At 36.2% G+C, this 17,559-nt stretch overlaps 2 protein-coding genes across 3 annotated transcripts in view; one reads left to right on the top strand and one right to left on the bottom strand.

The window, feature by feature from the left end:
- Positions 1–8,179, top strand: part of adamts14 (ADAM metallopeptidase with thrombospondin type 1 motif, 14) — a 49,891-nt gene extending 41,712 nt beyond the window's left edge. For both annotated transcript variants that reach the window (XM_028029760.1, XM_028029761.1), the window contains exons 17-22: positions 76–241; positions 1,722–1,854; positions 1,944–2,151; positions 2,610–2,739; positions 4,777–4,848; positions 5,480–8,179. In XM_028029760.1, the coding sequence (XP_027885561.1) occupies positions 76–241; positions 1,722–1,854; positions 1,944–2,151; positions 2,610–2,739; positions 4,777–4,848; positions 5,480–6,036 (1,266 nt within the window). In that variant the 3' untranslated portion in view covers positions 6,037–8,179. The remainder of the gene's footprint in view (positions 1–75; positions 242–1,721; positions 1,855–1,943; positions 2,152–2,609; positions 2,740–4,776; positions 4,849–5,479) is intronic.
- On the bottom strand, positions 7,782–13,578 carry star2 (steroidogenic acute regulatory protein 2). Its single transcript, XM_028029762.1, has 7 exons — positions 13,247–13,578; positions 13,059–13,151; positions 12,861–12,985; positions 12,593–12,751; positions 11,858–12,042; positions 10,341–10,434; positions 7,782–9,729 (listed from the first exon to the last, which is right to left on the bottom strand). The coding sequence occupies exons 1-7, from the start codon at positions 13,308–13,310 to the stop codon at positions 9,637–9,639; spliced, it is 813 nt and encodes a 270-aa protein (XP_027885563.1). The 5' UTR covers positions 13,311–13,578; the 3' UTR covers positions 7,782–9,636.
- Between the last annotated feature and the right edge of the window lie 3,981 nt (positions 13,579–17,559).

Genomic DNA, 17,559 nt, shown 5'->3' on the forward strand with positions numbered 1-17,559 from the left:
CTAAAACTAAAGGTTACTGTAAAAATTTACCAGCTTCCATTAGTTTTCTAACAGCATATTGTTTGTTTGTTGCAGGTCATTCCACTGGAAGACGACGTCAAAATTAGTTTGACTTATAAGTACATAATACATGAGGACCTCCTGCCACTTATTACCAACAACAATGTGCTTCTTGCCGAGCTGGACACTTATGAGTGGGCGCTGAAAAGCTGGTCTCAGTGCTCCAAACCATGTGGTGGAGGTCAGTGAGTGTATATGGAAAAGCTGCAACATTTGAAACGTAAAATTATTGCTTTGAAATATCATATCTACTGATGTTCTCCAGAATAGGTCCATCAGCAGCTGAGAATCTCCTGGCATTGGTTGTTATTAACCCACTTAAAACTTATTTTGGTGTATTTGCCAACCAAGTCCTGATTTAAAAAAGCGAGTATAACTTTGGTATTAGCTGTTGCTGCTAGATGGCCTGGCCTATAAATTTCAGAAAATAATCACTACAACTAAAGTATGAACACACAAGTAGACAAGTATTTGGACAAGTTTCAGCAAGTTACAACTTACAGACAAGTTACTGCAACAGAAAACCACAGCAAGTAGCACTTATGCCAGCTGAGAACATTCAGTTTTGGCTACAATTCGCACAGACTCTCCAAAGTTGGACAGTAAAGGACTGAATTGAATAAATGTTACCTGCAACAGAATAAATCTGTTGTCTTAGTATATCTTACCTCCTCCTTTAGGAGAGGTTTTGGTGAGTTCTGATTAGTTGGGGATTTTTTCAGTTTAAAAGCATAGAATCCAGCATTTGGGGCACAGAAATAACACAGCAGGCTTTTGTGGAAAAAAATATTTAATTGAAAACTTTAATGGGCTTGACAAAAAAACATATTACTGATAAATAATGGGACAATAATCAATTAAATGAAAGCATTCGGCGGTATGTAATAACTGTGTCAATAAGTTCAAACACATGTTTCAAGTTAAGGCGCACTGTGAAGGTTTTACAAGATGGTAGACATGTTTTGTTGCATCTGGCATCGAGCGTCAGGATTTCTAGTCCACCCCTTTCTTTTTTGTATGTGTGTTACTTCTGAACATGAAAGAATGTGCATGGGTTAAATTAAAAGATGCAGTGACAAGAAGTATTCAGTACCAGATAAATATTGGTACTAAGTATGAATTTCATAAAGTAAATTCACTTTCTGAATGTACTTTAAGAAAGTGGTTAATTTTTGTGAACAAATGTAATCAAAAATTTCCACCTACTGACATTTTTATCCAGTGATGCAAAAGGTGGCAATAATAGCAGAAAACATAGCGGATGTATTTATGTTATTTCAGTTTTTTTTCTTCTCTACGGCAGCAATATTCAAGGTTATTTTCATTTGTATTTATGTCTCTCATGCACAGTTAGATAGACTTCCACAATATAGTCTGAGACACAGACGAGCACACATCACTAACTTTATTAGTGATATGCTTTTCTCATACTTTGAACATTTTAATTAAACTCACATTTCTTATGGAAAACACTGGATTCTGCCACTCTTAAGAAAATACAGTTAGCATACATTCATCTGCCTCTTTATTTGTCAAATCAATGGCTTGCTAGCCAATCAGCCAATGACATGGCTGTAAATGCTTTGATTGTTTCCATAACTTTCATCCCTAAAAACAACTTCAGGTGTTCTGAGATGGTTTTACCTTTTTGTCTTCCTTAGGAATACAGTACACAAAATATGGATGCAGGAGGAAGAGCGATGGCCGTTTAGTCCATCGAAACTTTTGTGAAACCAGCAAAAAGCCTAAACCCATCCGCAAACGCTGCAACGTGCAAGAGTGCAGTCAGCCCGCGTAAGTGAACTTCAGTCAAAGATACCATAACAGTAAGCTTACCACCAATCTGAATGTAGAGTATTTTAACACATTTGATGTACTAACAGGTGGGTGGTGGAAGATTGGAGTCCCTGCAGTAAGACCTGTGGGAAGCTCGGCTACCAGACCAGGGTGGTGCAGTGTATGCAGTCGCTCTACAATGGCACCAGCAGGGCTGTCCACAGCAAACACTGCACAGGCGATCGGCCAGAGATGAGAAGAGTGTGTAACTACACTGCATGTCCCGCTCAGTGGAGAACAGGGGCATGGTCTCAGGTAAGAAAATCAAAGAAAAATTGGTAATGAGGTCCGTTTTTTTTTTATCAACATAATAATTGTTGTAAAAGTTGTAATCTGATTAACATACATAAAAAATAAAATTAATATGATAGCTACAATTATTATAAACCACCAGGAGTCAGTGGTGATTTTGTTAACAAAACAAAAGGTTTTCCTCATGAATATTATTATCAAGGTTCGTCTTGCTTATTCTAAGTTTTTTTTACAGATCCTTCCAGAAACTGACTGGAGTCCTTTTTAGTTTTACTATTAAGCAATATTGATTCTAAAATTGTATTTATATCCATTGTGTGAATACCAGGTAGATTCTTAAAGTTAAGGTTTTGGCTTTATTGAAAAAAAAAAGCAAAATGTAAACATGTAGTGTACATAAATGTCAGACTCAAGCAAACTGTTTCTGCTTGTACTTTTTGTCTTTGTCTACTATGCGGCAGTGCTCAGTGACCTGTGGTGAAGGGATTCAGCAAAGGCAGGTGGCTTGCAAGGCCAGCGACAGCGCCGTCACAGAATGTGTGGATGAGAAGCCAGAAACTGTCCTTATCTGCAAACTAAGTCCATGTTCAGGTGAGAGATGACTAATGTCAACAGGAAGTGGGTTGTTTCGATGATAAATAATGGGAGGGATATCAAGTCTAGAATTGAAGACAAATTGAACACATCAAATAGTGAACACAATAAATAAAATTAACTTTTTATTCTTGTGCACCTTGTAAATTAGATTTCTAGGTATATACTTTATATACATATATATACAGTACAGACACACAGTTGTGTCCAAACTTTTGGTCTGCACTCAGTTCAGACCAAAAGTTTGGACACACCTTCTCATTGAACTCAATGAGAAGGTGTGTCCAAACTACTTTATATAAAGAGCAGTAATACCTTACATAGTAGACTTATTTAGTGTAAATAGAAAAGTTTCGTATTCCACAGTGTCTTTACACTGTGGAAATCTGTGGAAATTACACAAATCTTTGACAACTGAGATAAAATTGATGGATTGAGGAAATTAAGTTTTAGGAGGAAAAAACATTGCCGGTTGCATTGTTGAAACACACTTATATTGAGACAACACAACAGAGCATTTCTTTTGTTTCTCCCAAAAAGACAGACTTTCAGAAAAACATCCAAAAAGATTACAACTCTGTGAATAAAATCAGATTTAATCTTTATTCAAACCATAAAGCAAGCAACAGGTAAGTAAAGGTACATATTGCTCTCGTAATGCATGACGAAGAGATGTTGGCCAACAGTCTTTTTCCTGCACCGTTTTGGCCAATTTATTTTAGAAAATGTACTTTTCATATCAATAGAGAAGCATTTTTCTGACAACTATGCCAAAAACATCTGATTATGATGTTTTTGGCTTCATAATCAGAAATAAATTGATTTAAAAACCCACCAGCTTGACATGCCAGACAGGTTTTTATACACCCACAGTAAAATGTCAGGAGACTCAGGTTGGGAGCTTGTTTACATATGAATGCTCTCACATGCTCTTCACTGCTTGACATTCTCTGTGTGAGATGCAGTTTTACAACTCGAGTTGTTCTGGAAAAAACAAGCAATGATGCACATAAATAATTGGTGGAAATATGAATATATTTGACTTACAGCTTGTCATGAATGACAATATGTAGATCATTGTTCAAATTTTAGAATAGAATAGAATTCAACTGTATTGTCATTGCACTGCCACAAGTACAAGCAACGAGATGTAGTTTGCATCTATCCAGAAGTACTCTACGAGATATAAATATTTATTTACAGATGTACAAGACTATGTATGTATGGACTATACGGGGTTATAGCAAGAGATATAGATATTGTGTATAAATATAAATATGGGAGCTATATGCACAGATTATACATTATTTTACTTGTAAAAGGGGAATTTAGCTGTGTATTTTGCAAAGGTTTACCTGCATGATAACAAAAGCGGTTTAAAAGAAATTCAATCAGAGGTTTTGGAATTTTTTAGTAATTAGGTATTTTGTGACCCTCGGTTATGACATAATTTCAGTAATCTCCGGCTTTTTTTTTATCGTTTTTCTTCTCAGTTAGTGGTTGAAACTAAGATGAGAAAAGCAATGGAAGAGAGGGAAGTAGGTATATTGAATAGCAAACACAGTACTGCTGAAGTTTTTGTTTGCTGAGTTAAATTCAAGGAATTCAATCAGCACATCAGTTGTTCTCTTGAGAGGCTCCTGTTTATAGCTGGATTTGTTGTCTTTGATTATGATTTTCAATTTTTGTGATGACTTACTGCAGGAGTTCAAAGCACTCTTGGCTCATAATATGCTCTGTGGGTGCAGAACCGTTGTTCTAGACCTGTTAGGGGTCTTTTTTTTAATCAAAAATGTTCTTTCAGTGATGACCTACTGCAACTTTTGTTTTATTGCTCTGTCCTCAAACAGTGTGAAGCAAACATTACTTTTGCCTTCTCCTGAAAATGTAATAAGATATTGTGTTTTCTTTTTTCTTCTTTGGCATGTTCAACGGCTTATCGTGTCTTTGCGGTCCCTTGTTATTACTATTAATTTATTGTCTTTATTGTGTTGCCCTGGTCTAACAGTTTTATTTTCATTTTTCAAACTACAGATAATTCTACAATGAAGGATGACGCAGTATTCCATGGTGTTTCTGAAAGCCCCTTCCAGAAATTTTCATCTAGTAAGTTGATTTGAAATCTGTTACTAAAACAATCACATTTACAAACCTAAAAATATCTAGAGATGCACTAATTAGAATCTCAAAGCACTATTTTTATGCTTTGTGTTTTGTAAAGCTTTGGCAGACTGATTCTAAACTTCATAGGGGCTTCTGTTTCAAACTGCCTTTAGCATCTAATATTAGCATTTAGCATGTTTAGCACAATTAAAACAATATAATCTCTGAGTGTATTCTCCAGAGAATATATACTCTTTAATTCTGGGATTTCCAAAGATCTCTCAAAAGTCACATTCTCTGTTTAAGTTTCACCCTGAATGACTGCACACATACAGTATGTCCTCCAAAAAATACAGTTTCCTCCTTTTTGCACCTTTTGTGCTTTCTGACGTCTTTTGTCATCACAGATTTTGAAAGTAGCTGAATTTGACTTTTGCCCGTCACTAAAAATGTCCAGACCAATGTGTGTTCTTGTTGTAGTGAAGCAATCGCTCCATATAGCGGTGCATTCACTGACTCACTATTGGAGTTTTTGATTAAGCTCAATATCAGTCAGTTCTTCTCGCTGCGTAAATTCTTGGTGCATCTCTTACATAAATGTTTTGCTTAGTAATGTAATGTCTTCTGTTTCTAGATGAGCCATGTCTTGGGGATAAATCAATTTTCTGTCAAATGGAAGTTCTGGCTCGCTACTGTTCCATCCCTGGTTACTATAAGCTTTGCTGTGAGTCATGCAACAAAAAGGAAAGCCAGACTACACATGTTCCTGACTCCAGCTCCAAGACTGAACCTGAGACCTCCACACCCTCCCATTCTGCCTCAGCCAAGGCTTCGTGGCTGGCAACCACCTCTCCAAGCCTGCCACACACCACTAAAGCCATGAGACGACGGTTGTTCTCCACCATTCCTGTGCCAACCACGGCTGCCGCTGCTAAGATTCCTCCACCAACAGATGCTGCTCTGTCCCCACATCCCACTGTCGACTCCTTACCAAATGAAGAGAGGAGAGATTCCCATGTGGATACTCGTCTACCTCCAGGGCCGCCGCAGCCCAAGCAAGACTCAAGTGGAGGTGTATCGAAAGAGCACAATTCCATGAGCACTTTAGGCCCTGTTGCCGCCAGGTCAAGAAGGGACAATTTAGGATCAGAGAGGGACTCAAGTCACAGAACCCTGTTGGCTCATCAATGAACTGTGAGCAATGCTGTGAGCATTAGTGGGACTGAATAGAAAAGTCAGCTCACTTCTTGTCTGTTTTTTGTAACAATGTTTTTCTGTATGACAGTGAACCCTGACAAGCCCAGTGATGGTTACCTCATCAAAACCTCAGAGCAAAATGTGTGAAGCATCTGCACACACTCTGTTCTCTGTGCTTAAAATATGAAGCAGAAGAAGAAGAAGAAAAAAAAGTCAAAACACAGGTGCTGTAAACTAATCAGACTACAGGACATGTTCAAAATGTGATGACTGCATAGCTACATTCATGTTTTATATCTGTGTACAGTTGTGTTAGCCTGTTTTTTGAAGTGCATTAGAACTACTATTGAACTTGGATTGTGAACATGTTGGTGCATGTGCCCACCATAGCTTCATTAGTGTAACACCAGAATAATTATTGACCCTTTTCCAGATAAAAAGAGAATTGTAAGTATTAGATCATGAGGAAAATAGTTCATCTTTTCATTACCTCTTTGTGCCAAGAAATCTTCAGGTTGGACTTTATAGATTATCTGGTTCAATTAAAAAAGGTTTAGTTGGCTCTAGCAGCCTTTATTTGATAGTGGCTACACAGGAAATGGGGTAAGGAGAGAGACGAGACCTGCAGCTAAGGTCATCAGGCCAGGACTCGAACCTGTGATGGTCGTCTCGAGCATTAAGGCCTCCGAATGTGGGTTGTGCTTTACCCCTGCACTCCATCTGGTTAATTTTTTTAACTTAATCATAAATTATCACCCAAATATACCCAGCAGAGGTTTTATTGGCAGCCCTTATTGATTGAACCCAATTCTATTTTAATTCCAAAATTATTTTAAATAATAATTTTTTAAAGAAGAAATCCATTTTTTACTGGGTGGATAAATCTACTGTATTACAGAATAATTCATTATTTCTTTTTATATTTATTTTTGAACAAAAGCCATCTAAACAGTCAAGGCCATGGTGCATTAATTAAAAAGTAAAATAAATCAAAAGAAACATAATTGATGATAATAATAAAATTCATGAAACCTAAAGAATTTCTTGTGGGATTATGACAGGTCAAAAGCTGATTTATGTAGGAGAGCAGTACATCTCTTTAATAGAGTAAAGGTGCTGTACATAATGTGTTTAAAGGTTGCTAAAGCTTATGTTGGAAATGAATAAATTAGCATTGAAAAGAATAGCAGGGGCTATTTTTTTTAGAGTACTATGGGCCTTATTTCTCACCTTTTCTAATATATTTAGATTGAATTTATAATCTGCATACTTTGTTATCTTAACAGCAATGAGGTTTTATGTTTCAGTCTACAAAAAAGTAAACTTTTTTAAGGCTCTCAAGCAATCAAACTCCATTTTCTTTCCTGGGCTTACAGATTCTTGTTGAAATGTAGCACTGATGTGACACTATCAATTAGTATTAAAGTTTAAGGCATTCATTGTCTTGTATTGTATGTTAGCCATATTATAAATATTGCTATCCAAATTGAACCTTTAATCAGATGATGCAAACCCAGCAACGTAAAAAAAAAAAAAAAAAGCTTTCTGTATTGATTTGTTTCATTTTAGCTTCACAACTAAAATCAATAACATAATTTTTTAAGTGTATATTTCTTTCTGGTGGCACACTGATAATTTTATGGTCTGCATTCCTGGCAGGGACCTCACTGCTTCCCTGCCTCTGGTGCTCTTTTTTTATTGCTATTTTTATTTTCCAAGTCTAATGATGATTTGTTTTAAATGAAACCAAATTATGACTTTTGCAAGCCAACCCCATTGTACTGTAGCATGTTCTCTGTCTACCTTTGTGGGACTTGATGCTTTAAGAACTAAAAAAAAAAAAACAACTTCAGAATGAACATGTTATGATATTTTTGTAACTCCTGCAGTTTTAAGATAGTGTACATAGTGTAAATTACATGTTAAAAACATTTGGAACTAGAAACAATAGACAATGCTACCGGTCCATGAACTGAAGCTGGAAATACTTTTACACAGTTCCTGCTCTCTAGCTAACACCTTCACTATGTTCATTGTATAGTTCTTGTATATACGTACATGAATGAAAGCTTTAAGTGTTAATATTTATTGAATTTCTAAGTGGTAACGTGAACAAAGTAAAATTCATTTCAAAGTATGTACAATGAATTTTTTTTGTTGTTATTTCACTGCTCTTTTTTATTTTAGTTACGTTTGTTTCAATTTGTAACAACACAGTGCCTTACAAAAGTATAAACGGGCCTTTGATTTTCCCCACTGCATTTTGTTACATTACAGCCCTTAATGTGTTTTATTAGGATTTTATTTTATAGACCAACACAAACTAGAGCATAACTGTGACATGAAAAGGAAATGGTACTTGGTTTCCAAAGGATTTTTCAAATAAATACATAAAAAGTGTGGTGTTTAGGTGCTTTCAGCTCCCTTCACTCTGATACCCAAAGTAAAATCCAGTACCACAGATACCACTTCAGAAATTAGCTGACTGGTAGCTACCACAAGCTTGGTGCGCTGGCCACCAATTTAGCGTTTCCAAGACCAAAGAAGTTCAGTAATAAATGTCAAACTATGGAATATGTTCTGGGAAAATTGTGAAGTGACTGCCCCTGCAGCTAGTGTCTGACTGTTTCGTCTTTTGCACAGCCCTAAGTATGCCTATTACTGTCTCTTTTGTCTCATCCTCCTTTCCCTTTTTTCTGCATCCAACTCTAGTAATAAGCACATGTAATTTCCCGTCCGTTTATTGATGGACTGATGTGTTTGTCAGATCTGTTGGACACAATTCCGCTGCAGAAATAAACTGTTCAGTTTATCGTCTTCCTTCGTACAGCGAGATTGGAAATTTGTGACAAGACCGCTGTTCAAAGATTCTCTACATCTAATATGATGACTTTCAGCATGTGGATGTGTAAAGCTAACAGTCATACCCCCAAAAGACTTTCAGCTGTGATTGCTAAAAATAAATGATGGCACAACAAAGTCCAAACAAACATTTACACTTGTGAAGTGGAATATTTATGAAATACATTGAAGTCTATTGTACTGTGACAAAGCGTGAAAAAAATGATGGGCACTTTATGTGAATGGAGATAACAGCTGCTCTAAATAAGATTTTATATCCTAAAATCTTTATTTAACAGCTCATTTCATTCTAAATCAATTAATGCAGATCTACAGGACACTTCCTGTAATGAGACATGTGCTGTATAGTTTGCCCTTAATGTGTTCAATCTATTTTTGTAAGTACTAAGTAAAAACAAGTCAGCCAGTACACGCGCATTTAAGCACTTTATTAATTCTATCCAGTCATTTGCAGGGTGTCATGTATCAAGAGACAAGTTGTGGCTCTTAAACAGGAAATCTTTGAGAGGTTTAAGTGGCACAATTTGACATTTATTCCTATTATAATCCAGCTTCCATCCACCAAGCTGGTTCTCCCTTCTGCTCGCTGTTCTTCAAGGAGGTCATATCATCCAGGCAGCATTTCGTTTCAACAGGGTAGCGTTTTGCCGTCCAGGCAGTCTGTCACTATGCCCCCACCTTCTTTGAACAAGGACAAGGTGCTGCTGCAGTGTGACAGTCATGAGGACTCAGTCATCTCAGACTGAGACGTTTTCGAAGATGTCTTGTGAAATCCAGCTGAGCTCGAGGCAAACCCTGATTGACAATGGACTTAGGCAGCCAGCCCTGAGGAAAAGCGAGAATTAAAGTCGTTATTAGGCCGCCTGAACTTTCTTTTACAAATATCCTCTAATGTTGAAGAAACAAATGAAGTAAGACAGTAATGTTGGGGAATTTAGTTCTTTGCACCACAAAATTTGATGTATTTTGTTTGGATTCTGTGAAAAAGACCAACACAGACAGAGTAGATGTATAGAAATAGATGTAGAGTTTTTAGTTTGTTCAGATAATTTTCTAGTAGCTTTGGCTACAGGGTTAAGACTCAGTATTCTTGTGGGAAGTTCAACCTTCACCTCAGTCTCAAGACTTTTGCAGCTTTTACTTTTTTTCAGGATTGTATTATATGTAGCTCAAGCTGTCTTCACATCAACTCCGTCCATTTTTCCAAAATTATTGTTCACAAACTCTGATTATATTGGGATGCTTTGTTCAAGCAGTTTCTGTTCCTAAGTACATAGTACTTTGCATCCAAATTGAAATAATTTCTTTTGGCATCATAACTATCTTCATTTGGCATTAATCTTGGCACTCTTTTGTGTTGTGCTTAATTAATAGTCATTCATAGAACAAAAGCTACAAATGAAAGTTTTATTACATGAAAAATCTCATTAGTTCACCTTTACATCCATTTTGAGGAGCCATGTAAAGCTGCTTTTTGTTGAGTCCTCATCCAGAGCTTTAATAACGATGCAGGTTGGCCCATCCTCAGCTCTGTGTTAGAATAATAATAAGATGATAAAAAAGCTATGAACATTACAGTTCAATAAAAGGCTAATTATGACACATATATAATGCATGTCATGCACCCTGCATCACATTCTTTTAACTTCCCTATGTAAAAAGCCAAAAGGCGGTTAAAGTCAGTTTGATTTCTCTTGCAAACACATTTTAACAGCAGGGCAGCATTTAAATTGGGTTTGTGTTCACACAAATTGCCTCTAGTAACATTCTTGTTAGCCTCAACCACACCTTATCTTTAGTTCAAACAAAATCAGTTATTTCCATGAATATAAAATAAAAACAAGATTATACCGACCGAATATCACTATGATGAAATACCTACCTAGTTAACTACTAGTGTAGTTAATATATTTATGTGCTTACTAGTTATCTAAAATCTGTACTCGCATCCGAAAAAGATTAAAAGTAAAAAATCTAAATATTTGACTTTTCCTCTTGTCTTGGATTATCATTACATCTGTCTGAGGTGTCATTTCCATTTCATAACCTTAACTGATCATCTTTAATAAAACACTTTTTCCAAACACAGAGATCAAAAAATTGTATGCACTTAATATGGATTTTACTTGCTCAACAAACATATTAAGACTCTTATGAATGTGAAGTGAAATGGATGATTTCAATATTTTTCACAAACAAGAATCTAAACTATGCCATGGATTTGTAATTAGGCTCATCTACTCTGATCCGTGATAAATCAATACCTTGTAGAACCACAATATTCTGCAGTTAGCAGAGACTAAATGGGATATGGTTACACTTTGACTGGATCATTTTAATGTAATTTCATGTAATGCTTAAGTTCATTATCCTGTTGAAAGGGGAACCTCCATCACAGTGTCAAGTGTTTTACAGCCTCTAGAAGTTGTTCATCCAGAAGCATGGTACCTGTTTTACTGTGGTAATGGTGTTAATTTCTGCCACACATACCATTTTGCAGGAAAAACAAAATGTGTCATTCTGATCTCCTCTTTCTAGAGAACTGTCTTCAACATGTTTGCATTCATTTAGGGGTGTCCGAGTAAAAGAAGCTGAATATGCAGAAAAAATACTCATAAATAATTTTCTTCCACCTATAGACTGTTATTTATTATTTATTCATTTATTCTAAACAGTAAAATCATTTAGTAAATTTGAATACTTTTGCAAGGCATTGTATCTCTCACTTTAGTGGGTTTTGCTCACATGTTTCAGATTTTTTTTCTTTTGGACAAGTTTAAATGTCAGAGCTAATCAAAGCAGATGTTTTCTGTTGTAATCTCAGCACATGGAGAACTGGGAGTAACACTACTGACTTTCCATACAATTACATGAATGGTTTAATGGAGCAATTCAGAAAATTTCAACACTAAATGATAAATGGGTTTTGGAGTTTGGCTTGATTACAACATACCTCACAAATCCAGCCTGAGGTGGGAATGACTCCAGCTGAATTGCTGCTCCTCCTAGATAAAGGCAGGATTTTTCTTTGCAGCTGTGTCTGACGCTGACGAAATCCCTTTGTCCAATAAGATTCCCTGCTGTCTCAGCTGAAACTTCGTGAGTTACGACTGTTTCAGGTCCAGCTTGCTTTAAAACCTACAACCCAAAAAACACGCATTAAAACCACATCAGGCTTTTCAATAATAGTTTTGTATGTTTCATAATCCACAAAACTCAAAAAAGACATGAATATGAGCAATAAGCTGAAACAAGCAAAAAGGTAACCTTAAAACAACTGAACTACTCTAGTAATTTAGTTCAAAACGTGAATAGTTATGTAATTGCTAAAGAAGCTATCTGTTCACATAGTCCTGTGGCCCAGCATATTAAGAGAAAGTTGAATGGAAAGAAAACAAATGTGACAGAAAATATTCATAAGTGATAAGGATAATCACAACAATGAGAGCAATGTAAAATAAAGTCCATTTAAAAGTTTTGGGGAGTTTCACATGACATGGACAGCAGCTGGAGTCAGTGCTTCAAGTTTCAGTTTTAACTCTTACTTCCCCCCCATAATAGAAAAACAGAAATCTCCAGTAAGTCTACCCTGTGGAACTTTTTCAAGTCTGACATCTGCAACTTATAAAACATTTATTGTCAGCTACAGGTTTTCACAGAGTATTTAATGATATTGAGCTGAGCTCACTTTGATTCGCTGTACGCTCGGGTTCCACTCGCTTATGTTCTCAACTCTGACGAACAGGAGGTCATAGAGGTCATCCAAGCTGGCTTCCAATACCGTCTCCAGCCTGAAGACCTTCCCAGCCCCCGGTATCACTTTGCTACAGATCACATCACCATTGTTCTAAACAAGATGAAACATTATGCAACTTTTACATTTATGTAGGAGTGACTAAAATGAGTTAATTTGACAATAATTAAGACACAAAAGAAAGTTGGTACATAGATGTTACCTCTTGAATTTCCAGCTTCCATCCCTCTCTGTCCTCCAACATGCTGACAGCTTTCCTCAGTGCTTCCTTGCCATGTTGTATGTAAAACAGCTGATCTTCACTCACTGCCACTTCTGTTTTGGGCTCTGCAAGCAACTTGGATGAGTAAAACGTCATAGTAAAACATTAAGTAGTAGTAACAAACCTATGTTTCAATACCAGCAAGTTTTCCGATGTGATGTTTGATCTGCGCCCAAGGCTTCATTTGTGTGATCTCCTTGCTTATCACTGCTACTGCTGTGCGTTGAAGCCCTGCAAGTTAGAATGGGAGGAAGAACGATCAGAACGTACAGCATCTGAATCGAGCACAGGGAAGCTTTTTGTTTTCTAATCCTTCTTTGCTTTACCTGACATGCTCCTAAGGTGTGGGTAGGATATTCCACAGCAGAGCTTCACCACAGCAGGCAGCATGTTGTCTGTCTTTGCCAGAGACAGCAAAGTATCAAAGGAGTTTCTCACGTCTTTATACAGCTTTCGAAGGACACTCCAAAGAGATAAGGGCCGGAGAAAAAAAAGATAGAACTTGTTCTGGATTCAGTCCTGAAGGCCGTGCTTGACATGAGGTTTTTTTTTCCCCTTAACCAAAACAGATGATTGAACTCAAGGTAGGAAGAAAAGGCTGCACAAAAGACACAATAGGAAAACTGGTTTTAGCAAGAAACATGGATAATTAAGTAAAAGTTTCCAGAGGCTTTAGGTGAGAAATAAAAACTAATCAGATGTAAAAAAACAACAACAACAAAAAAAACAACTACTTCAAATAACAGAGCTGTTACTATAAATTCTGCGTTATAATAGCATTACAAATTGATATAATAAACCATGGCATTTTTTGTAGTTATTATTGGTTTGGTAATTATTTATCAATAGTAATGTATAATTCTATTATAGTCACTAACTTAATTCTGTGTCAGCGCTGTTTGCTGAAAAGTTTGGGAACACTATGTTTGAGGAAAAACTGCTAACAGATGTAGAAACCATACAGTACTTTTTGGAATTTTCCCCAATGCTTAATTTCACTTTAGTTTTAATTATTTAACTTACTTACATTTTACTTGATGACAGATTTGTTTAATAATCACAAAAAGATATTTCCTCTGGAATATTGAATGATTTACCTCACAGAAATTCTCTAGTTTCAGCTCATTCTTCTTTCGTCAAGACCTTTTGTCTTGAGTTTCATTTGCACAGTTTCTGCATCCTGTGTGTGCATGTGTGTATAACACTGCTCTTTGTGTGAAACATTTGATAAAGAGCCCAGAGCAGCCCTGTGATCTCAAAGCTGCCTTGCAGAGTCGCTGCTCACAGAGCGCCAGAAACCAGCTTCCCCTTATCATCAAGAGCCAACAGGTGTCCTTGTTAGAAGGATTCCTGACGTAAATGATAAACTTCACCTGCTGACAAGGCAATGTGGGTATTTAATTTGTTTCTGATGTACAAGGTTCATAACACAGTCAGAATAAACGAACAAAATTAATGAGAAAAAAGTTGAAGTCTTGGTAAATGAACAACATATTGGCAGCATAGTGACTTAGAACGATTAAAATGTAAAGTGGACTTGTACTTCAGCAAAAGAATAATGGATGCATTTAGTTCCCACGGATAATCACCTGTCTTCATTTGCCCTATGCAGTGCAAAAGGCATAGGGCTGCATCTTGCAAGATGTGACGTCTATACAAGATGTGATGTTATATAACATGTCAAAACTAGATTCATTCAGTGTTTTTCCATGGGAATGCAACTGACCACAGACACTGCCAAACCCATTTTATTGGAACCTGTCCACCTTTATGTGTCTTCTGTGTTCTAGTAAAATTTCTGATTAAATTTCAAAGTCTTGTGACAATTAACATCACAACAGTAGAAGGGACACAAGTTCATTGAGAAATCAGAATGCATAAAAAAATGTATTAAAAAATGTTGTCTAGAGTCAGAGCTCAAGTGTTCCTATTGGCCATTGATGCACGTGGGGATCTGATTGCCAAACTTGGGGTTTGGCTGCAACAGATTATAGGAGCAACTTTAGAGACCTCTGTCCAGAAGAGGGCAGTCCTTGTAACAGCTAAGTTTCTGTGCAGACCACAAACCCCAACTCCAGGACTCAAGCCTGAAATGAAACTGTCTGAGTGAATGGGGCAAGTATATGTAATCTCTCCTGCAGAAGACAAAGCACACAAGATTATGTGGCCACCCATGTACTTCACACTGTAGATAGTGTTCTCAGGTTTGCAAGCTTCTTCCTTTTTCTTCTAAATGCAAAGATGATCATTAGGCCTTAAAGCTTAAATTTTAGCATCATCAAATTAAGTTCATTCTCCCAGTGAATTTACAAACTATGATGTTCCTTTTGATGGTACTTCTGGGAAAATGGTTTCTTCCTCACTGAGCAGCATTTCAGCTCATACCGATATATAGTTTTTACTGTATACCGGTATACATACCGGTATACCGGAAAGAAGAAAGCAAATTGAAGAAAGCAATCAATTTGCTTTTTCAAATTGTTTGATAACAGAAAAGACATTCATAAACACAAATAAAAAAATAATAAAAAAAATAAAATAAAAAAATAAAAAAATATATATATATATATCTGTGCTCAACTCAAAAATTGTGGGCTATTTTATCCAAAGCTATTTTGATTTAATGACTGTGAAAAAATTATTTAAATATCTGGTCTATCTGTACGGTTCAATAATTGTAGTGCATTTCGAATAGGAGGTTATGTTACTTAGTTTTAATCAGGTAGTGAATCAAAGCAGCATCAAACAATACAAAGACCCAGATTGCAGATTGTCTTCATTTGGTTGAGTGGCTGAATTTAGTGTGCTGTTGCTGCAATTTGTAGCTCAGTTCATAAAAATGCTCCTACAGTCTAAAATAAACCAAAGCCACTCACATATTAAGATACTGTAATCTACAAACCATTGAGATTTAAAGATCACTCATGTGTTAGAAATGAGGGCAAAATTTAAAAAATGGGTTTCTAATTGAACTTTCATTTTCTAGGAATTCCACAATGAGCATGAACCTGCTCATCTCTTTATCTAGTTGCATAAGCAACAAGATATGATTGCCTTAATTAAATAAGTGCAACCAGTAAAGCAAATTAAAGAAAAAGAATGTGATAAATTCAGAAAAGTAGTGCAGACAAACTGTGCACATACTAGCTATAAATCCAAAAAGCTACTCCGCCTCTTGGATATTTGCTATGTCAAGTGATAATTGTTTTCTGTTTCTGTATTTTGTATCTGTTAGACTTGCTTGTTGTGTTCCATCCCACAGATGCGACTCTCTCGTATTTTGGTTATGTGCTGGAACATGTTTCCCTCCTTCTGCTCCACTGTCCTGACTGTTAACATAGTGGGGATGTTTATTTAGTCTAAATTTTTATTTAGGTAAGAGGTATGTGTGGAAAAAGCTGCTAAATTAATGTTCATATCTTGAAACAGAACAGTAAGGAAATGGTCAGTACTGTGCAGTGTCTTGCAGAACAATTCTTACTCTTGCTAAATTACAATCACAGGTGTTGTGTGGTTGTTGTGATCAAACATTAAAAATGCAAAGTGGTATATATTTGTGGAATGTAAGAAAATTGGTAGAGAGCTTCCAAAGATTTTTTCTTAAAACTTTGGCTTACATTTCAATTTCAATCCTCTTTTGTTTAGTTCTTTATTAAAAAGCAGCACTTAGCACCTAAGGAAGTCCCCTAATCTGTAAGCAAAGTCCATTCAGGGTGTCATTTCAATACACCCTGAATGGGTGTTCTGTGAAGACCACAAAAATTTGTTAGTGAACAAACAGCAACATGAAGTAAAATTAACATACCGGACATGTTAGAAATAAAGATATAGAGAATCTCAAAGTCAATGTGATTTTGGGATGAGACCAAATTTAACGTTTGGGCTTACGTACATGCAAATCAGAACACACTATGCCCACATTGAAACATGGTGGTGGCATCATCATGCCATGGGTTGCCGTTCATCAGCAAAAAGGTTGGTCAAAGTTGATAGGAAGATTGATGGAACTAAATAAAGGGAATTTATTGCAGGTGTGTGTAGTTGAAATTTCTCGTTTTCATCCACTTAATGACTAAGCACTATTTTTGAAGCAGCACAAACTGAGACTGAGTTGGAAGAGTTACTTTCCCTTTTCTTCTGACAGTACACATATTTCAAAACTGTCCTATTACTATCATGCTCTTATCAAGAATAAGACACCAGTCTCAAGGCCTTTTTAGTCTGAGAGTTAAAACATGCAACTTATTAGCCATAAATTACAATAACCATTTTTTTTTCTTTTTATTGGGCTAATCGCCAAGAGTCAGCAGATGAACGTGCTAGAAGGATTCCTGACGTAAATGATTGTAAACTTCACTTGATGACTCGTTAAATTCAAACTAGGATTGCATCATCAAGGAAATTTATTAAGGATGCGTTTAGAAATGGCAAAAATGACTTTTGGCACCTCAAATTTTTGCCCTCTGCTTAGATGAGTTTGGAGCCATTAAAGGGATTCTGCATTACAAATTGTGATTCTATGAAGTGATTGTCTCAAAAATGAATAATCCTCACAAAACAAAAAATAAATATTGCTTTCTATGCAAATCATTTTAATGACCAACACAGTCATAGTTGTGGTTTAAATGTTTCCTGTTCA

Source organism: Xiphophorus couchianus, chromosome 10, assembly GCF_001444195.1.
Source record: "Xiphophorus couchianus chromosome 10, X_couchianus-1.0, whole genome shotgun sequence".
Taxonomy (NCBI): domain Eukaryota; kingdom Metazoa; phylum Chordata; class Actinopteri; order Cyprinodontiformes; family Poeciliidae; genus Xiphophorus; species Xiphophorus couchianus.

Excerpts from the sequence above, each read along its gene's own strand:
- star2 (XM_028029762.1), bottom strand. The coding sequence starts at position 13,310 with ATGCTGCCTGCTGTGGTGAAGCTCTGCTGTGGAATATCCTACCCACAC. Across the intron at positions 13,152-13,246 it reads ACACCTTAGGAGCATGTCAG|GGCTTCAACGCACAGCAGTA; the intron begins GTAAAGCAAAGA and ends TCTAACTTGCAG. Across the intron at positions 10,435-11,857 it reads CCTCAGGCTGGATTTGTGAG|AGCTGAGGATGGGCCAACCT; the intron begins GTATGTTGTAAT and ends ATTCTAACACAG.